At 37.6% G+C, this 23,289-nt stretch overlaps 1 protein-coding gene across 2 annotated transcripts in view; it reads left to right on the forward strand.

Annotated features, from left to right (window-relative positions):
* Positions 1–23,289, forward strand: part of arhgap32b (Rho GTPase activating protein 32b) — a 112,409-nt gene that overhangs the window by 19,438 nt on the left and 69,682 nt on the right. For both annotated transcript variants that reach the window (XM_079586097.1, XM_079586098.1), the window contains exon 2: positions 23,164–23,277. In XM_079586097.1, coding sequence (XP_079442223.1) covers positions 23,189–23,277 — 89 coding nt within the window. In that variant the 5' untranslated portion in view covers positions 23,164–23,188. The remainder of the gene's footprint in view (positions 1–23,163; positions 23,278–23,289) is intronic.

A 23,289-nucleotide genomic window follows, 5' to 3' on the forward strand; every position in this document is an offset into this window, starting at 1 on the left:
TTTCAAATAAGTCATATTTGAGGTCGATGGATGATAGGCGAATGTTTGTATTTCCTGCCCGACATACTGTAATTACCACTAGAAGCCGCCATTAACGATCCGTCCCTCACGGACTGTGACTTCGCAACTTCTTGTGGAGTTTTTTTTCTGCGACTAACTGACAAATTACATTTTGGTAGACTAATCCTCTTCTCGTCGACTAACGTTTTGGCGAATATTTGGGGGGAGCCCTAAACCTAGGACATATACCTGTAAAGAGAAGACTTTCCTGTCCATTTCAGTCAAGAACTGACTCAGACATTTATAATAAACAACAGCTTTCATAGTCTATCTACTTTAAATGTAACGTCAAAGATTACTCCTTTATCTGTCAGATGTTTGAGCTGTGTCTTAGGTATTTGATTTTTAATTGATCAGAAATGCCAGCCAGCTAAACTCAAACAGGGGAAGAAATGTTGCTAGAATGGAAAGTGTCGGTACTTTGTCAGGAACATTTTGACTTTTGGAATGAGCAAGCGAAATAAGCCAGTTTGTTCACACTCTCAAATTCTTCGAAACCTGTTATCTTTTTCAGCTTCGAGGATAAATGTATAGTATTTCAGAGGGATTACAAAGGATCTGTATTGCTTGTTTCTGGATCTTGTGGAGCCTTCTCACAACAGCGTTTTTGGCTTGTGGCTTTTTTTGTTGATGCTAATTATATTTTCTTTTGGAAGTGTTTGATTGTAACAGCAAACATTGCAGGACTTTGTATAAATATAGATATGGAATATGAATAACAAATATTATAGTGCAACAAAATTAAATTTTATTTCGGAATCAGCATACTCAAATTATGGGGGAAGAGAAGTCAGAATCAGTGAGTTTGAATTGTTCAGCTTTCAGCATTATAAGCTGATTGTTTCAGAATTTGTTTCAGAGAATGTTTCTGTCATACACAGATTTGAGAGAGGTTTGATGAACTTGAAGTTGAACATCTCCCATGGCCTTTAGTCACCAGATCTAAACATTATTGAGCCACTTAGAAAACGTTTTCCTCCACAAGTATCACATAGTGACCTGGCCACTGTTCTGAAAGAGGAATGGCTCAAAATCCCTCTTGCCACTGTGAAGGATTTGTACCTGTCCTTCCCAAGATGAATTGATGCTGTACTGGTCGCAAAAGGAGGCCCTACACCATACTAATAAAATATTTTGTGGTCTAAAATCAGGCATTTCAGTTTAATTGTCGAACCCCTGTAATTCCGGTTACGTTCATGCACATAGTGGCTAAGACTGCAAGTGTGGATATTGAGACCGGCCCAAAGAGTTTGATCAAAGTCATATTGCTATGGTTAGGAAAAAAAAAATCTGATTTATATTGAAGAGATGGCTATTATTGCTTGTTTCTATCATTTCATTTTTCTTTGTCAATGTTCCCACCACTAGGCTATCCGTGGCACAAACTTCCCTCTGTAGGACATCCTGCTGTCAACTTTCAAAACAGTGCTTTGAACAAGGAATGTGATATTTTCAAGGTCTCCAGGGTCGACTGTGCTCCGCATCTAGTGTGCAGTTCTGTTGGAAGAAAACGCGCTGTGCTGTCACCAGCCTGCATTCCCGTTTTATCTTAGATTTATCCTCTGATAACAGTGCGATATCTTGTGCTGTTTCACTGAGGCACAGACTTTCCTTAGCCATGTGTCAAACAACCTGTCAATCAAACAGTCACATTGTGCTTTTGTTCAGCAGTGAATCTTCTTTTAGGATAAGATTTACTGGCGTACTGGTAATGTTGAAAGAAACACTCTAATATATTCTGCGTTGTCATCTCAAGCTTGGCATTGTAACAGTTTACATAGTTGTGTAGATTGTAAACCATAAAAGGTTAAACATTTAGGATTAGGAATGAATATGAATAAACAATTTTATTTTTTAATTCTAAAATAAAAAAAAGTGGTTTATCTAGATCTATATGATGATCATATATAAAATTAGGCGCATATATAGGCACATCAAATTCAAGTCACTGACTTTTGCCTACAGAACGATCTGCAAGTGAACGCCGTCTTGTGGTGCCATCTCAGAGGCACAAAAGCTTTCTCAGACCTTTTTCTGGTCTGTTCCATGCTGGTGGAATGACCTCCCCAACTCAACCAGAGCTGCTGAGTCCGTGTCCATTTTCAAGAAACGAAGACGCATCTTTTTCTGCAACACACTTGATCCATTACTAACACTTTATCTTCTATTCTATATCTATCATCTTTATAAAAAAATTAAAGTACACTTATTGCGTTAGATTAAACTGGGAAGAGTCAGAGCACTTGTATATTGTTGTCCTATTGTTAATTTAACTGCTTCTATTGGTCTCATTTGGATAAAAGTAAATGTAAATAATTAATATGCTAATCAATTAATAATTACTAATAATAACCAATTATGACTATAATATAAAAGATAAAGCAATTTTGTAATATTTGTGACAAGCCTACAGATAACCTCACATTGCCAGACTGCCTGATGACATAATGCTCTTTAGCTGCTGCAGTTTGCAAAGGACTGCCCACTTATTCAGGAAGAGGCTGTCTGACTGGCCATTCACATTTGTTTTCACTTTGTTAAACATCATGTTTATGGGCTTAAGACGTTCAGTGATGCATTGTGGGCGGTCCGTAGGCAGTGTTTCCTCTAGGATTTTTTCCAGCTGTGGTGGCAGGCCCATTTCCCCAGGGGGAGGGGGCGCCGCCTATGAGTGATATTCCCATGGGCCACGCCCCCTTGCCCCAGGTGTTTAAACCTCCCCTAAGTATTATAATTAGGGATGGGTATCGATTCAGATGTTCCAATTCTATTTCAGTTCGCAAGCTCTCGATTCGACTCAATGAATATAGATTTAACACAAAACCTATATTTATAAAAAAGAACAGTGAACATAAGTTTATGAGTGGTTAATTAATAAAAATAAATTAAGAGCCACAAAACAGTATATTAAACTCTTATTATTTTAGGTACACTTGGGAACATTAAAACAGAACCCAACCATATCAAATGCATACAATGAATAGACAGGATTTTGATGCAAGACGAAAAATTGATTGAAAAAGTCAGAACAGTCTCATGCCTTGATCAAACAGGATCAGGTTATTTTATGTTTAAGAGAAAACAAACACAAAATCTCACTGCATTAGAGTAACATGGAGGCTGCAAGCCTATGAAGTGTAGGAAAACTAATACTGGCTTTTGGGTGATATATAAATAAATATGGGGAAAAAATCGATTCAGAGCCTTTGAGAATCGATATTGAATTGACTACATTTTAAAAAACGATTAATCGAAAAATCGTTTTTCTAGTTATAATATGAAAGGTTCCAATTTACAGCGGCAAAGCGATTATGCGCATCCCGTGCGCCGAATGATGCACTTGAAGCAACTCGAAGTCACAGCGTGCAGCGTGTCGCATTGAAAAGTTAAAAGCACAAAGCGAAGAGATATTTGATGCTTACTGTATTATAATTTATATCTATGCAACAGTTTATTGAGCCTTTTCTTTTAACAGTTTAAAATTTCAGTTACAGTGCGCATGAATAACAATTCATAGTGCTCTCTACTCCAGTGCTTTATGGTGCTTTACAATGTTTTTTATGCTTTTAGTGGGGCTTAACAATAACACAATAGTATGCACAATTATCGGACCTCACTGAGAAGCTGCAGCCGTGGCGGGAGGATTTCTGGTGTGGCGGCCCACCACGGCAGAGTGAATGTAGCGGAAACACTGCGTAGGTGTCACTTCTGAGACTAACTTGGAGACTGCATATTTTATACTACATTAGCATTAATCAACCCTCTACAATGCGAGTAAATCACTTGCATATGTGACCAAATTTCACGCTAGGCGACGAAACATGTTTTTAATGGCTAGTAAATTATACGATTTTGCTCACCTGTAACTGAGTTTAGTGCAGATATGATTTCATTGCCTGCTCAGCTTTATGAAACGTCGCTTGGCTTAGAGCGCCTTATGTTGTTCACGCGAGAGAGAAAGAGAGAACGTAAAGAGAGTTAACACGCTAGATCTAAATGCAGGGCTCGACAATAACGACTGCCCAATGGCCAAGAGTTGACAGAACTGTCACTGTCCCGATCAGGCCAGTGCTGCATCAATGAAAGTTTATCATTTGAATGTGTTTTAAGCCTTGCCATATTAAAGCCGAGTCTGACTTAACGCAAATACTGACTTGAGTTCTCTTTCTCGTCGTCTTGCGCTTGAACAGAAAATTTCACACAAAATTGTCAAAATGCCTGTCTTGGCAAATATCCTATTAAACATAGTCGGTTATGTCTTTAGTGAACTTAAACTGTTGAGAGAGGCAACACATACAGTCATGGTCAGAATTAATGGCACCCCTGGTAAATATGATCAAAACAGGCTGTAAAAAATAAATCTGCATTGTTTATCCTTTTGATCTTTCATTCAAAAAATTGCCAAAATTCTAACCTTTCATTGAAGCAAGATAATTGAAAGTGGGGCTAAATCACATTATGAAATAAATGTTTTTCTGTTGATGCCATGTATCTGAACAAGATGTCCAGGACCTCTGCTGTATATTTAATGCTCTGGGCCTAATTTTCTGCCAGAGTATTTCATTTTACACATGGGGTACTTTTTTTTTATCCCTGTGTGCACCAAACCCATCTTAAGTGTTTGCTGCCAAAAAAGCTATTTTTTTGGTTCCTCTGTCCATAGAACGTTTTAAAAGTACCTGACACGACTGGCACTTCAAACGGGACAGGTTCTATGGTCAGATGAAAAAAAAAAAATAGCTTTTTTGGCAGCAAACACTTAAGATGGGTTAGGTGCACACAGGGATAAAAAAGTACCCCATGTGTAAAATGAAATACTCTGCTGTATCTTTACTGCTGTGGGCCTAATTTTCTGCCAGAGGTCCTGGACATCTTGTTCAGATACATGGCATCATGTATTGGATCAAATACCAACAGACAAAAAATCGAAACCTAACAGACTGTGCTAGAAATCTTATAACGGGCCATGTTTGGATCTTCCAACAGGACTGTGATCCAAAAACAAATATCAAAATCAAAACAAAAATGGGTCACTGAGCACAAAACCAAGATCTGCAATGGCCATCCCAGTCCCTGGCCTGAACCCTATAGAAAATGAGTGGGCTGAACTGAAGAGAAGAAGCACCATCATGGATCTGGGAATCTGCAGGATCTGGAGAGATTCTGTATGGAGGAATGGTCTCTGATCTCTTGTCAGGTGTTCTCCAAACTCATCAGGCATTATAGGAGAAAACTCAGAGCTGTTATCTTGGCAAAAGGAGGTTGCAAAAAGTATTTAATAAAGGGTGCCAATAATTATGGCCGACGTGTTTTGGAGAAGAACATTTATTTCATAATGTGATTTAGCCCCACTTTCAATTATCTTGCTTCAATGAAAGGTTAGAATTTTGGCAATTTTTTGAATGAAAGATCAAAAGGATAAACAATGCAGATTTATTTTTTACAGCCAGTTTTGATCATATTTACCAGGGGTGCCATTAATTCTGACCATGACTGTATGTAATCGGTATATTTGATTTTGCATTATTTTAAAGCTACAACAGCCCACTGTACTGCTGCTGTCTGTTTTTTTATTTTATTTTAATCAAGCAACAAAAGACTCACTCCAAAAAATCATTCACTGCTCTTGTCTGAATAACTTTAATACAGATTAGTCTATATTTAATTAATAGGACTATGCAGTTGTTTTACATTAGTTTATTATTGATTAAATTTCTGTACCTAATCTGTAAAAACTTGTATTTCTGTTTTTTTTTGTTTTTTTTTGTGCTATTGCTTGTAGTTGTATTGGGCTATTTTTTCTTATTACAGACTGTTTACTTGTCTTTAATGTTTTAAATTAATATTTTATATTATATTTATACAGATTTTTTTTCATTTGCATTGTTCTTGCATTCCATGTAAAAATTCTAGTGAGTAAAAAAAAAAAAGATTTAATAGGCAATGGCAACTCCAGCTTCAGTGTGTCTGTAGAGGGGTGATTAATGCTGACACATTGATCTGTGAGTGGACTCTTTTGATTTGCTGAAGATGCTTTCATTGCTCTTTATACTGACATGTAAAATAGGCCTCCCTCAAAACTACCATCTTCACTATAATTATACTTAATCATACTCATGCTAAGATGTTGTAAGCAGTAAGTTCACTCTTTGACAGGCGTCAAGTGGCGTTCATGTTTGTCGTGTCTTTACCCAGGCTCTCATTCCTGTTGGAGCATCTGAATGTTATTTACAAAGTTGTTGCTCTGTTTGATGCCAATTGGCTGGTTAATAGAGGATGAATTTAGATATTATGGGCAGGTGTTATGTTCGTGCCCTCGAGACTGCAGAAGGGGATATCAGATTTCTCCTCATGGGTGCAGTGGTATTGATTTAGTGTCCAATGCCATGGCAGCTGGAATGGTTGAATGCAGGATCCTCAAGGTTCCTTTATCTCCTGTGTGTCTCATAGTCACACAGGACGACACATGGATTTTGCTTAGGTTACGGTTGAGCCCATCATGTTACTGAACAGATTTGTTTTGTCTGACAGCACTTATCAGAGAAGTTTGATCATATTTGGTCATTCCTGTAATGTTTTTGTCACTCCATCTCACTTTTAAAGTCTCAGATTTCTGTAGTCAAAACATTAGTCATGTTGAAAAATTAAAGCCTGTTATTACAACCAGTGTTTATGTAGGAGTTTTAACAAATATTGAACATTTGTTTTATGTAACTGTCATTCTGGTCTAAAAGCATTCCCGCCTCATGCTTTGTGTGTTTTTGTATAATGTTGAGTGTGTGTGTGTTTGTGTTTGTATGTGCTCTAGGCTTAGACATTCTGCCATTTGAAACCTAGACGGTCTCGCTGTGGCACCTCATTGAGATTTGCTGCAGTCCTCGGAGCGGTGGCCTATTTCCTCCACTGCTCTGTTATGAATTACCCCATGAATGCATGCTACTTGCTGAATTAGGGTCAGGGCTTCTTAAAAAGCGAGATCAAACAGGTCTGTCTGATGAGAGCGAGATGGTGCAAACACTGAGATGGAATCCTGCTATTGTGCAGCTAAAATCAAAATGTGGAAGCTTCTGGACAAGTGCAGGAACATGTAGCTCTCCAATCCATTTCCCTTTGAGTAGTATTTTACACCAGCACGCTTTCCCTAGACTTTTGTCTTTTGAATAAAATGGAAACGTTGTTTTACAGTAAAAAAATATAAATGTTTATATACAAGAATTTGTTTATGGATTCACAATATATTGGTACATGATATGAGTTTTAACTTTTTGTATTTAGGGGCCAAGCACTGAAGGTGCGGGCACCTATTGTATCTGTTCCGGTTCTTATTCTTCTTCCTTTTTTTTCTTTTTCCGACTGGGCGTCTATGGCAGCCTATAGAACCGTTTGCGGGAAACTTATGAAAATTGGCACAGTGATAGAGGACAGCCTGAACTATCACCATAGCAAATTTGGAGTCTCCAACTCATTCCCTCTAGCGCCACCAGCTGTCCAAAGTTTCACTCATGTTTATGCCAATAACTTTTGAACCACAAGGGCTAGAAACAAAATTCTTTTTTCCTCTGATTCCTGAGCTCATGACGATTCGACTGCACCCTATGACGTCAGTTTCCGTCATAATAGTTTTCCCGCCATTTTGAATTTTCCGAAAAACCTACTTTTTCGAACTCCTCCTAGGCCGTTGCTCCGAATTTCACGAAAAATGAACCAGATCATCTCCAGACCTTGACGACCAAAAGTTATGGAATTCAAGTTGATTCGAATTACCGTTCTCGAATACCACGCAAATAAAGTTTACGTAGCGCTTGCAAAAACAGACGTAAGGCTGTATCTCCACAACGCTTTATCGGATTCAGACCAAATTTGGTACATGTCATCACAAGCATGACCTGATGCTACATGCTGCGTTTCGGCGCAGCGCCACCTACTGGTCCGGATATATTAAGAATTTATGTTTTTGCTTATAACTTCTGAACGGTTTGTCCAAAAATCACAAAAGTGGTCTCGTTAGATTCAGGGCGTCGTGCTGAGTTGACTGATATCCAATTTTCCCATATCGGTCATTTTGGCTGTCGGCCATTTTGAATTATGTGCTAAAATGCTGTATTTTATGAACGCATGAACGTATTGTTACGAAACTCAGTATGGGTCATCAGTACAACGCCCTAAAGGTACTCAAAAGATTATGAGACAGCGCCACCTTTTGGTCAAAAGTTATAATGAAATTTCCAAAAATGCTAATAACTTTTGAATAAATTTGCCTATAGTAATGACACTGATCTCAATAGATTCCTTGGGTTATGCTGAAAACATAGATACTAATTTTGCCATAGTCAGCCAAACTTCCTGTCCGCCATCTTTATTTTCTTTTAAAACCTACTTTTTCGAACTCCTCCTAGACCGAACGTCCAATTTTCACCAAAATCGGATCGTGTCATCTCCAGACCGTGCCGAGTAAAAGTTATGGATTTCGTGTTGATAGACGAAACCGTTTTTGTATACCGCAGTGGCAAAGTTGAGGCATGATGCCAAAATGACTATTCAGGCTTTATATCTGCAATGCCTTGACATATTGACACCAAACTTTGTAAGTGTCATTGTCTCTTCACTCTGACCACATCACATTAGTTTCGTAATTGCGCCACCTATTGGTCGAAAGTGATAATCCATTAAATCATATTTTTAGTTACTGTATGTGATTTTTCAACAATTTTGCCAAAATTCATCTTTAAATGTCTTCAATTGCTTCTTGCTGCAGTTGGTCTCACGCTCCTAGCCACTTTGGCATGTGTTGTCGTCTTGCTTGCGCTTGGCCCCGGTGATTGCTGCTTGCAGCTATATTTTATATTTACAGTGTTTATTTTACATTTAGATTATTTTGGCATCATCTAAAGCTCACTTAAAAGTTAGCCTAATCTTTAAAAACGCTAACAATTGAATAGCACTGTTAAAAAATGAAGGCCTACTCTTTAATTCTGAAAATGAATATCCATTTTTCATACTGTACATTATAATGTTGTGATGCCTAAATTCACTTTTGTTTAAAATGTTGAATTTTAGTATTAGGCCTACATTTTAGCTAGGACTGTCACGATTCCTCTAATAAATTGAAGTACTCGATTTAAAAAAAATCCTTAATTGCAATTAAGGATAATTTACCCTTCTCGAGTAACCGGCAAAATACCGGAAGTGACTCATTTCAAGGACTAGAATTCATGAACCGCATTATTAGACCGTTTTTTAAGGCTGCATGATGTTTAAAAACCACACTAGTAGCACTATTGTGAATTCACAAAGACTGTGATTCAATTAAACAAATATATGCCCTGCCCCTGTTGGCTTTATATACCGGTATGTATGTGTGTGTGATTTAAATATTAAAGATTAAGTGAACATTTGAATTGAATGTATTTTGGCCAATATTAAACAAGGATTTGATCTGATGTTATAATACTTAATGTACATAAGTTGATTGATTATATTATGTATGTTATGTATTTTAACAGTGATTTCGGCCATTTAAAGGTCTCAATTGCAAAAATTCACACCCGTTCCGTAAAGATCCTGTAAAGACACGTGACATCGATGTGATGTGTAATGTCTCTGCAGATCAGAAGCAAATAAGTACCTGTAGCTGCAATTTTCTTTCTCATGCATTTTTTTCTTTTTCTTTTCTGATTCAATCATAAACTAGCTCATCGCGTACTGTTTCACTAAGCTGGCGAACTATCTCAGCTTCAGCGTCATCAATACGACACACCCCTTATGGCATTGATCCTGCCTTTTGTTCACACTGCACATTCCGGGACTGGTCCCGGCAATTTTACTAGGTCCCCATTCCGGGATCAATCCCGGACTTAAGCCTGGGGACGTGTTTGCGTTCACACAGAAGGCACTCTTGCAATTTTATGGCAATTTTCCGGGATCAACTCTCTGTGTGAAAGGGGCTTATGTTGCCTTAACAAAAGTTGTGAAGCATGAAACATAAATCCACGTGAGCCAATGACACGCGATAGATGATGTTTTATAAAATACAAACCATTATTTAATTATATATCAGCATAAACATACATTGCTAGACAGTAAATGGACATAATCTAGCTAACATTCATAATTTATTTATGGCTGAAATGTTGCACTTATGTAACAAGGAAGATATTTATCATAATGTACTTTAACATTAAACAATATGTCAGAAAGATATCAGTTCTGCTATTGTTTAGAAATACCAGTAGTGATTTTGTACATTGAGGATATTGTCTTGTTGCCTGAAATAGTCCTTGCTGCCCTTACCATTTCCTGAATTTGTGTACATGATATACCGATTCACGACCTAGGAATCTAGGGAGCTAATTCATATGCACCCAATGGCTTTCAGGGGACTGAATTGACCACTTAAAGACATCTAAATGCTGAACATGAACACTTTCATTATATGCGCATATTGCGCAACTTAGTGTGTTTGGGATCGTTATCATGTTGGAAAATACACATTCATTCACATTCAATCTCCAGACAGATCCTCTGTACTTGGCTACATAGTGTTCATCAGGAAGGATTCCCAAGAATTGGTCCATATTCAAAGTGCCACCAACTTTGTATATTCTTCCAACACCTGCTGCAGACATGCATCCCAAATGCCATTTCATGCCGTTTCTTCTGCCTTGCTTAATAGCGCCATACTTTTGGCATTAAAACACTGCAGTTGTCTCATGACTTGTTACATTTTTGCTTGTCGGACTGCAGAACAAGTCTCCAATCTTCCACACTCCAGTCCTTATTTTCATTGGCAAATGCAAGGTGTTTTGTGTGCAGTAGATAAAACTGCGTTTCTGGTACACAACCTTTCAATCCAGCCTCTTAGAGCCATTGGCTTACAGTTTTCAAGATGAAATTGGAGGTTGGAGGTCTCATCCAGGTCTTTAGGGGCTGTTTGAGATGGTCCCACATATAGGTGATTTGCTGCATCCTGTGAAAATTCTCACTAGTCTTCCGTGACCAGCCACAGCACTTTATTTTCTTCATGGTAGTGGTGTCACAGTGTTTTGGAGTAATTTTGTGGACATTGTGAACATTAACATTCTGAACATGAGCAATATCCCAAACCGATTGACCAAATTTTGCCATTTAACAATAGCCTCCTTGGTTGCAGAGAACAGCTCACTCCATCATTTTCACTGAAATCCACAAAATAACTTTCAATAGCTTAAAATAACTTATACTTACCAAACTAGCACTGATTATTCCCAGCTTATAATTCAATTAATCATTATGTGGCATGTCCAAAAAATGACATCCACAAAAATGTTCATTGCGTCATGACGCATGATACAATTGGAATGTGGAATGCATACATTAGTGTTATAGCCTGGCCAGCCAGACTTACATCAAGATGTTTAGTCTGGACACTGTCCATAGACTAGGCTTACTCTGAGAGGCGGGATAAACGGCTGTCTCTCAAAATCCCTCTGCACGCAATAGGATAGCGCTACAACCAATCAGAGCAACGAAGAAGGTGACGTGGTGCGTTTTCCCACCAGCGGAGCTAATTGGTATATTAAACTTATTCCGTATCCAGTCGGCAAAACTCCGAACACATCTTCCTTTTTTAAAAATGATTTAAGTGCCGTTTTTTGCTCTTTTCTTAAAGAGAAACTTAACTCCAAGTCCTCCAGAGTCGTGGCCAAAGCCGATTTGAAAGACTGCTGTTCGACAGCTGCTGCCGCCATTCTTTGTTTACAAGTGCCTATGCCAGCCGTCGCAACTCTGTCGTCATATGTTAAGCCCGCCCCGCATGCTCTATACACGACGTGATTGGCCTGACCCAATCTGGGTTTTTGCTGCTAGAATGTGTATTGAGAGTTGCTAGACTGGCCCTGGCTGCAAAATACATTTTGCTGCCGCTAGGGGCGTCTAGATTTCTAGGCTATTAGTGTTACACTCCAGGCACAACTTCATGACATGCATACAAAATATTTAATAAAAAGTTTTAATAAATATGGTTGTATATAATTTTTGGCCACTACTGTAATTTTGATAATTTACAATTTGTTAATTTGATATTTACAATTTATCAGTTATCAGCCATAATTTTAGTAGCCAATGGCATAATTTTATTTTAGTTGCTTTCAGAAAAGTTTTTCTTACCCTATTAGGATTTTTTTTTTCTAATTTAGTGAGTAAAGTGGGTAAGAAAAACAGCTTAATTCAACAAATATTCTCTAAAACGTTTTTTTCTTCTTCTGTGGTGTAGCATGATATTTTAGTAGACGGAAAGCCTTTACCAGGTAATCCACACTGCAAAGAACTGCTCCTAATTTGACGTTCTGTTTCAGTAACTTCCTGCTTATCATTGGTTTGAGACAAGCATGTGTGTCCATGTTACTGGCTGGTAAGTCAAGTGGTGCCATATTCTGCTCCTCTGATGTTGGGCCACTAATTTTATCTTCTCCATACATGCATAGTTCTTCAAAAGTCTGCTTTTCTATTTATACTGCGGCCTAATTAAGGGATTCAAGTAGTCTGAAGAATCGGCTCCTACATGTGTACCCTGAAGTACTGACTGGGTTCTTCTCAATTAAATCCAGAAGCTAGGGATGTGGAAGATGTGTGCATGTGTGTGAGAGAGGGGTATTATGAAAAAATGAGTAGCTAGTATTGTGCCGAAAAAATAATGTTAGGTGACTTTGATGTCACCTAACATTGTCTGAATGAAGTCTGAATGAAGCTGAGCTTCACACCACTGTGGAGCTTTGTGCTCTCTAGGTTAGAGGCCTGTTAATTGATAAGAACATTTTTAGCAAATGATAAATTGATAATTCAAATTATTATTCAAAAGCCATTAACAGGGTCCCTTCGCCATTTGGAAAAGTATGGAAGTCTTTTCCAGCAGATTTTTTGTTTCCAGGCTATTTCCCCTATACAGTTTTCTAAAATATAAAAATAAAAAATTTCTAAGATAAATGTACAAAAAGTGTTAATTCGTGGCAAAAGTTTAGTGATTGTTGCAACAGTTTGTCTTTACAATAAAATAGTCTCTTTTGAATTTCACTAAACGAATGTGCATGTGCTACTCAAACCAGCAACAGATAAAGGAGCAAACGTTCATTTAATTCAGACTGTATTTTGCTGTTTGGTGGTCGTGCAACACCAAACCACGATTACAGCATCAAACCAATATGTCAGAGGGGAATATATGCTGGTTATAAAGATTTATGGTAGGGCTGCCCCCAGAAAAAGGTTGGTCGACCAAAATTGTATTTAATTCGCAGTCCATGAGGGACAGATCGTTAACGGTGGGTCCTTGTGGTAATTACAGTATCATGCATGGACATTTGTTTGTTCTCGACATCAAATATGGCTTATCCTTTAAAACGTAATGAATCATTTGTTAAATATTGTAAATTTAATCTGGAAAAGTCCATTATGGCACCAACATGCACTTTGCATAACCAAGCACAAACCAACAAATGAGTAACCTACATTATAGGTAACAGGATATGACTTTGTAGTTTATGAAATTTAATTTGAAGCTTTATTTGTAGCTTGCATGCATAAGAAAGGTCAGTCAGGAAATTACTTCACATTTTTTTCCTTCCTGCAGGGAAAGTATGCATTTCCTTGCTCATTATTAAGTTTATTTTAAATATAGCCATAGTTTGAATTTCTGTTGAAGCGAACACGAGGTTAGCCACAATTTGTGAAGCAATTAAGCATAATGATACATCCATGCATGCAGACATAACCTATTCTTCCTGCACACTGAGGGATAATTAATGTCAGCGACACAGGGCATGGATCTGGTTGTGCATTTGAAACTAACTAGTGCATTCAGTTCAGTGCTGCATTGAGAAAATGACAATGAGATGATGGCAGTTTCACTTCCCAAATCAGCCTTGTTGCTGATGACTCGGAGCTTTAGCAGGATTTTGTGTTTTGGCCTTGCAAGCAGACATACTTTAAGTAACAAGCTTTTGGTTCACTTCTCTATGTAATGAGGTAGTGTATCATTCTGTCTTTTTTGAGCAAAGATGCCGGTGAAATAAAAGTGAGGCCTTGATGAAACTCACACAGTCTCTGTTTCATGAATATTTATGCCATATGCTGGTGGTTGACGGCCTAGATTTCTCTGTCTCTCTTTTTATGGGCAGGGATGAAGAGGAGAAGGAAATTCTTTGCATTTATTAAGAGAGAAGGGATGCTTATCAGGCCTGTGAATCTCTGCTGGAAGAGCTTAGGTGAGGTGCTGTTCCTGTTTAGCGCTGGGATGGCACTGACAGGATTATCAAGCTGTGTTATTTCTGCCTCATTAATCAAAGTAAGAGGCATGACGATGAGATCGAGACAGTTCACAAAGAATTTAATCCATGCAGGGACCTCACACAGTTTGTGTTCACCGCTGGCCTGCGGGTGTTTTGATTGACCACTTCATCCACACTGAACGTGATACTGCTGCACAATGTGACAATCACACTGTCCTTAATGTACAGTTATGTGGAGAAGGATTTTGGGCCAATGAGATTTTGCAGTGGGCGAGGCTATTCAGAGTAACAACTGAATTGGAAACAGAACAGTCTGTGACATGCACAGCCACTAAAATTAGGATTCATCTAAGCATGATAAACAGGACACTCGGTGCTAACTGGCCACGTTTGAGAAGTAGCGAGTAGATGGACTAACTACGAGGAGTCTATATTATCAGTTATTGCATTTAGAGTCCTCTGAAGGCCATTGTAATATGCTTGCTTTCTCTCTAGTTGATAAACAGTCTAACTTGTATAATTTATCTCTCAAGGTTCCTGAGGTTTGGCCTTCAAGGCTTGGCGTCTGAAAGTGTGAAACTGCATCAGGGTGACAGAATTTACTCATTTAACTTCTGTAGAGTTTATTTAGCTCTGAACCTGGCTCCAGAAAGTAGTGATGAACTACTTTAGTGAAATCACTAAACCGTTCCATAAAAGCACTGGAGAGGACATAAAGAAAATTAGCCTCAGTGCCCAGCTCAGTCCGAGTCATTTCACATTCTCAATTTTTTTTTCTCAGTCTGTTTTTAATGCTTCTCCCCTGTTGTTCTGAATCTCATATTGTTCTTTTGTGAGCATGTAACATTGCTGTTTAATAAACCTCTGCAGTAATCAGTTTGAGCAAGCTGCATAATTGTGCAATAAAATAAATAAAACTTGTTGCTTTTGCTTGTTTTGGAACGATGGTCAAAACAGTGAAACTAATTGCTTTTCATCCTATTTCGGCATAAAGTCTGTGGTTAATGTTGCACTATATTACACTACCATTCAATATATATATATATATATATATATATAATATTATTATTACTATTATTAATACTTTTATTCAGCAAGATTACATTAAATTGATCAAGAGTGACAGGAAAGACATGTAATTTTATAAATTAATTTTATTTCAGATAAATGCTGTTCACTTGAGCCTTCTATTCATCAAAGAACCCTGAAGAAAATGTCACGGTTTCAGTGACCTAAATGGCAAAATGTCACCAAATCAGCATGTTAGAATGATTTCTCAAGGATCATGTGACACTGAAGATTAGAGTAATGATGCTGAAAATTCAGCTTTGCCATCACAGAAATTACGTTTTAAAATATCTAAAAATTACGGCTGTAACTAATGATTTTTTGATCATTGGTTAATCTATTGGTTATTTTTCCGATTATTCAATTAATCCATTGCTTATTTTTAAGATTAATCTATTTTCTGATCAGTCGATTAATCCTTTAGTTAACCTTTTTAGGGAACTGAACTGGATCATTTGGCTCAGCTCAGTAATAAGAGCATCTAGGCTTGCGTATGTTACTCATATAGTTTTCTGACCCGATATTAAAGGATTAGTTCACTTCAGAACACACACACACACACACACGCACACACGCACGCTCGTCTTGAACTAGCTCTGAGATGTGCCATGCATTACGTAATCATGTTGAAAGGTCACATGCGTTTCAGTTCAAAAAGGTAGGGTAGGGTGAAAAAATGCAATCTCATTTTCTCCAACTTAAAAATCGTCCGACCTTTTTTTAAATGGCATTTGGCTTAGTCTTGCACGTTCACTTTGTAAACACTAGGTTGGTACTTCTGCCTGTGTCAAGCGTGACCTTTCAGCATGATTGCGTAATGCGTGGCGCAAAACATCGAAAACAATTACCGGTATGTCCTTAAAAACATAAGTCCTTAAAAACATAACATCTCATTTTCCCATGGGTGTCGGAACCATGGGGACAAGACCCACCCTCTATTTAAGACCAATGATATTGGACCCACTCACTTTTAACATCTCTAATTCACTGGTTACATACTTGCCCACTGTGGCATTGCCCCACCGCCATTTTTCTTTTTAAGTAGCCTAATAAAAATAATTTTAAGTTAGAGAACAGACACTACATTTAAAAACTGAACGTGTCTGCTTAATGCAGCGTGACAGACAAGATGATGATGGTGGAAGATTTGGTTTCAAAGCGTATTGTTAAATTTGCCTAATATGGCAATATTTTGGATTTATACCCAGTGCAAATAAGGTAAGTTAACCTGCAAATAATTCGTTATTTTTCCTCGAATTGGCCCTGTTTCTAAAGTGAAAGTAAAATGCGCACGGCCGCATAGGCATTCATAAATGTGTGTCCACCAGCGAGCGGGGGTAGGAGGAATCACAATGCCAGCTCGTTCAGGAGAGCCGAGGTGATAACAGCGTTTGGAGAGCACTGGTTTTGCGACTCTTTGGGGCCGGTGACTTAGTTTGAACACAAGCGGAGAGGGGGAAGGTTTTATGATGTCTAGAGCATTTTGATTACTTCCATTCTTTACTGTTATATTATGTTAATTATATTATTAGTTACCCTGTTTACCACTGATATATAGAGCACAGCATTGTACAGTGTTAAGATTCACATGCATGAAACCGTTTCAGAATACATTTTCCCAGCTTTGTAGTCTTAGTAGGCCTGATAGTGACCTGTAGCCCACGCAGAGGCCGCATTGTGGGACTCAGAGCTGATCTCTTTACGACCCCACTCTGCTGGATGTGTACAGGCGATCTGCTGAAGCCATAGGTTTCCGGCCTGCATTGTTTGGAGTGGAGAGTCTCTTCTGTGGGCCCAATGAGTCAGTTTTTTTCTTTTTTTTTTCTTCTCTAGACTCGAGTCTCTCTGCCCAGCAGTCTTTGCCCGTTCCCATTCATTCAGATTGCTGCCCACTTCCCATGTAATCCAGCAATACAAGCAGAGCCCGGGCTATTCATCAGCACTGACCTTTTCTCCCAAGATTCAGCCCGATTAATAACTGATGTTTGATGCGGGGCGACATGCCCATTCAGCCATAACGTATGTTTTGAAATAGTTAAAACAACACTGTATAAACATAACACACACACACACACACAGCCTCCTCCTTACTTAAGTAGAATGTTCATGGGTAATACTTCAAGCTAGGATTTTTCATTAGTCATTTGGGTTTGTTGCTTTAAATGTGTTAAGGGAGTTGGGGGGCTGATCATTTCTAAATATAGCAAGTTCAGGTTGGTTAACAGTACAAACTGTCCCTTTGTTTTCTCTGTCTAATTAAGCATGAACAGCCATCTAATAGCAATGCCCACGGGATGGGCAGCAAAGCGTTTTAAAGCATGCTAATTATTCTCTCAGAGGTTTTAGGTCTAAAATTTTCATGCTAATGCGGCAGTAGCATGATAAATAACCTTATAGATCATAACACGCTGACAGGTCTTACCTTGATGATGCTGTTTACCTAACTCTCACTTTTTTTTAGTGACTCCTCTTTGTAAAGTTGTCAGGGTCACTGTATTGAATCTGGCAGAGCTTTTAGAAGTTCCCCGAACTCCAAATGAAAGGGGATGGACATGCTGAGTCACCTCTTACAGAAAGTGATATTATAGCACTATTTCCAAAACGCATCACTCTGTATCTGCCACATGATGTATTGTACACATTTCCTCAAGTTTTAGGCTTGAAATTATGCCTTTTTGGTGTTGGCTGAGTGGCTGTTTTCCTCAGTGGTCATGGTATGGTGGTTGGAGATGAAGAAGTCTGACTCTGAACTGATGAATTTGTCTTAATTGTACATTTATCTGATAAACAGTAGCATCTGACCCTACAGCACAGTAATTTTTCACAGGGTCAGCAATGCTCAAAATAACCTTGATATAATATGGATTTTTTCCCCCTCTCATTCTCAGATTTAAGATCTGGCTATACAAATCCTGTGTAAATCCATTCAAAGCTGCAGTATTCCTGGCATATAATTGAATGAGGCAGGGCTTCATCGGAGCTCTGGCAGTGTTTTGTTCATGGACTCACCTGCTGGATGCTGTTTACTCTTATCTCTGGTCTCTTCCCCGGATTTATAGATATGCTCTTCTCTTCAACACAACCTCCAGTAATTGCCTATTTACCAAGTACAAGTTTGCTCATCAGCTTCTCCTTTGTCTATGCAAAGTCAAAACAAGTGCTTGTATCTTGGGATGGAGAGACAATTGCTACACTGCAAACAAAAAAATCTCTTAATTGGTATTTTTGTCTTGTTTTCTAGAGGAAGCCTCTAAACATGCTTAAAATAAGATATACCGGTTTTTAACTTTTTCTTCTTCTTGTTTTAAGCATAATTCTAACTAAATTTAGAGAGGTTTATGCTTTTAAAAAAATAAGCTTAAACTATATTCTCAGGAAAAAAAGTTACATTTTACACACATTTTCTACTTGGTTAAAATAAATAGTTTTAAAGATGTTTCGTTTTTTTTGTTGTTGTCATAAACAATATAGACTCAAATACTGATAATTTTTTTTGCAGTTCGACCAGACCTTACTTTGTGCTTTCTGTGATTTTGACCAAACATTTCACAGATGTGGAGTGTACATAGATTAAGACATCGAATGTAATGAATCAACTGTGGTTATTTTTCATTTTCACAAATAATGCATACTATTGCCAGCAGCAGACAATATGATGAAGATATGAATCTTGTATTATTGAAATGTTGCCTGACAGCTGTGAGAAATGCGGGAGAAACATGATTCCTAGTTTTAAACTGATGTGTATCCCTTCGGATATTTTAATAGATTATCTGACCTGCCTCGTGTTACATTTGTTGAGGTAATACTCTGCTGAGGCAGGGTTTTGCCCTCTGATGTAATGCCATGTTAATAAATCCCATCTTTCTCATATTAGTGCAGGCCACCATGTCCTACACCAGACAGATTGTCTGCCTGTCAATGAGATCATATTTCAAGAAAAAATCTTCATGAATTTGGATCTCCGTTGTGGGGTTCTGGAGGTTTGGAACAGTTAAGCCGCCTTTCCTTTTCCTTTGCACACGACATTCGCATACGATTGTCGCATTTCGCCCCCTAGTTTCAGTCGCACGGAACTTTGAAATTGGTCGTGAAGCAACCGTTACCCTCGGAATGGTAAAATTAATGATTTTAATGAATGTAATGCAAGCATGAATATATCCACTCAAAAGAAATGACCCTCAATACATCTAAAATAAAAATAAAATAGAGCTAATCAATATAAATATTGATTGAATAATTCTGCCATAATTATTAATAACCGACATTTTACAGAAATAGCGTTTACAGAATAACATTAAAAGAGTTAAAATATTGGTAATTCTAGCCTCGCGCTCATAGTTTTGATTAGAATACATCACATCCTGTTCTGTATATTTGTATAATTTTTCTTTATTCATTTTTATGGATGTTAAAAAAAAAAAAGCAGGTTGTGATGTTTTTCATATATGCCATGCACATATTGTCATCTAAAAATCTGCTCAATAAAAATATATATATAAAAGAATACATCACATCCGGTCGCAAACGGTCTAGCCGCAGAAGTTCAGATATTTCAACGGATCCAAAGCTCAAAATGGACCCGAATTTTCCGCATATGATCTGAACTCTCCGCAGCTCTCGTACGACTCTCCATTGGAAATCAATGACTTCCGGTCCGATGGCTGTCGTGTGTGCAGTGGAAAGGCGGCTTTAGGTTTAAAAGTGTATTTGTCCTCCTTTTGCCTTTGCAATGCACGGACATGTCAATTTTCTCTTACCAAATTCCAATTAATACCCTGAAAATTGATGCAGATACATTCATATGTAAATTCAATTTGAAAAAACAAAAGATAAAAAAAGAATAGCCTCTCATGATCTTGACCTATTCCAAGACAAAAATGGTATACATTTTTCTGCATATTTTTCTGATAATATTGAAACCGCTTTGAGTGAGACTGTTTAGAGCACACTAATCAGAGAGCCATTTATTTGTCAATGACAAGCGTCAGCCAAGTGTTAAAATGTTTAAAATGCAGTTGAATAAGATGACCGTACAGTAATTTGAATCTTATGAAACACTGAATTGTTGTGATGAAATGTAAATGTCAGGAGTTATTCCCCATTGTTGAATGGTGCAATCTAGGACCTTTTTTTTTAAACCAAGCACTTGAATTTACTTGAGGAATCGTGACAACCCTGTTTTGTAATAAAATGGCACTTTAGCTCTACTTTATGAATTGTAATATGTAGTAAAAGAAAGAACAACATAGGGGTATGCGATTATATATAATATCATAATTGTTGTTTTAATGATGTGCAAACATTATCGAATATGTTCCTCATTTTCAAAAAAACAAACAAAAGCACGCATACACTGCATGCTGTAGCCTTTTCGGTTTAGGTTAGACTACTGTGTATGTGCATTAAGCGTGCATTGCATGATTTACTCTATTAAAATACAGTATAATGTCCCTGTATGACTTATTGTCTTTTAGGCTATTTATATCATATGATATAGGCCTAGTTAAGCAATCACACAGAGCGCTGCTTTTCCCCCCAAATATCAGCACAATTGTAAATGCGATATTGATTTTATACAATTTAATAAAAGGTTAAGTGGCTTACATTTTAAACACAATATTGCCTGTTTTGCTCTATGACTGGTAAAAATAGTTCCAAGCAAAGCCACAGCAGAACTGTTAAATGTCTATGAGAAACACACAGCAGTGTTTCATTACTGAATGAATCAGGCATTTGAACGAATCGGTTGAATTAATGACTCAATGATTCGCTTGGGAACAATGACTTGCCACCACCAACTGGTGGTTTTAGTTTCATATTTAAAGTATATTTTCAATTTTAAAATCATGTCTTGTATATCAATTTGATATTCATGACATGATTTTAAAATTGAAAAGATGTTTTATTTTTAAACATCAATTATGCATTTGTAACTGCATGTTAAGTGCATTTGTCATCTTTGAGCTGCATTAAATAAATACATCTAAATGCCATGTCAGATGCAGCTTCTGTGTTTCCTCTGTATTGCAAAGATGTATTTTGTTGATTCTGATTACACATTTGATTGGTAATAACAGCCCTATAGTGTCTTATTATTCTAACTGAATTTGATTGATGTAATCATTTTACATCAAATTTGCATAGGCTACATTTTATTAGATATGACAAAATCAATTTAAAAAAAATATATCATAAACGATAGAAAATAAATAAATTTAATCTTATTGGAAAATGAAATTTCTGTCAGTTCTGTGAACTAACAATCTCACAAAATATGAAGAATAAAAAAAACTTCAGGAGTCAGCTGTCAACGGCAGTCTTAAACCAGCCAAGGAAACGGCACAATAACACGCTCAGCAAAATATCGTCTGATCAACAAAATCTAAGAAAATATTGAGATTATTTGTCAATATCGCATTAGGAATAATTAAATGGATGACTTAAAAATATTTGTTAATCATCTGTTGCATATTCATTCAAATTTAATATAACAGTCGCAGTATAACGGTCTAACCAACCAGTTGCTCAACACGAAAATCGTTGAAAGAGTCGTTTACAAAGGAAACTTTCCACAAGTTCTTCTTCAGTGTCAAACTCTCACAACAGCCCATCCCTCTCATTGACATGATGTTGCTTTTTGAGCGTGCGTGGGTGTACGACGCTTCCTACAATTTTTCTGCCTGCCAGTCTTTCATAAAGTTCCCCTTGTCTGCTTCAAAGGACACAAAGAAAGCCGCATGGCGGTGGTTGATGGCTACTAAAGGAGGATGGCTGTGTGGGTTTAGGGGTTTGTTGTTTTAAATGGATGAGGAATGTTCTCTTGTTCAGCTTGTCATTTATCTCCTGTCTCTGCAATTAAATACACACAGAGCTTTGGGGTGGGAGTTTTTCTGTGTGACAAACATTAGCTTTGTGTCTGATTGGGTGGCAACTTTAATGGTACTATTAACAAGATTTAATAACCTCTACTAAGTATTTGCACAAGGGAAGGACACATTATACCGTCTTACACTGTATGTTTTAATTGATTTATTAAACGACTGATACGGGATCTTCAACAGCTGATGCCGATATTATGAGACTAGGATGAAAAACAAAGCAAACTTGATAGTTCTATGCGTACTACAGGAAATGTAATTTTTTTAAAAATGATGCTTTGTTTGAAATTAAATATAACTGTTAATGTTATTATTATTATTATTATCCTTGAATAATATTATTATTATTCCTTGAATTGGCATCTCTATAGATTGCTGCAGGAATGACGTCAAAGCCCTGAAGACTAATTTGCCACTGGTTCCCTCCATTTTCCTAAGGGCTTTTATAATGGGTATTTTCAATTTATGAATAAAATAAGGTACCAGGTAAGGTATCAGCTGATGTGATGATCTAAAAACCACATACCAGTAACAACCTGGTTAACCAATTTTCTTTTTTTTAATGGTCTTGTCAGATCAAGGTGAATGAATGCAATGTCACCATTTGAAAGCAGAGAAAAACATTTTCCTAAAGTCTAAGCATCATCCTGAAAGTACACAATAGAGTTTGTGATCAGAGATTTGTCTATGTTTCTGCTATCTTCCAGAGACACAAATCTCACTGTCGCCTTTCTCCTCTGCTTGTTTTAACTTTCACAATCGCCCTGTCCAAGTTGTTTCGTCTCTCATTTCTAACTCTGTACTGACTCTACATCTTTTTTTTTTACTCTCTCTCCCTTGCTCTCAATCTCTCTCTCTCTCTCCCCCCCCCCCCCCCCCTCCCCCCTCTCTGGCAGGCTGCTTCTGCAGTGAGTCAGTATCATGGAGGCTGGCAGTGGGGCTGCTGCAGTGGTGGGAAGTGCAGCTCTTGGACTGCTCGGAGCCACAGGAAGTCATGACATCTCTGACAGGTAAGACTCAAT

Source organism: Phoxinus phoxinus (genome assembly GCF_949152265.1).
Source record: "Phoxinus phoxinus genome assembly, chromosome: 17".
Lineage (NCBI taxonomy): Eukaryota > Metazoa > Chordata > Actinopteri > Cypriniformes > Leuciscidae > Phoxinus > Phoxinus phoxinus.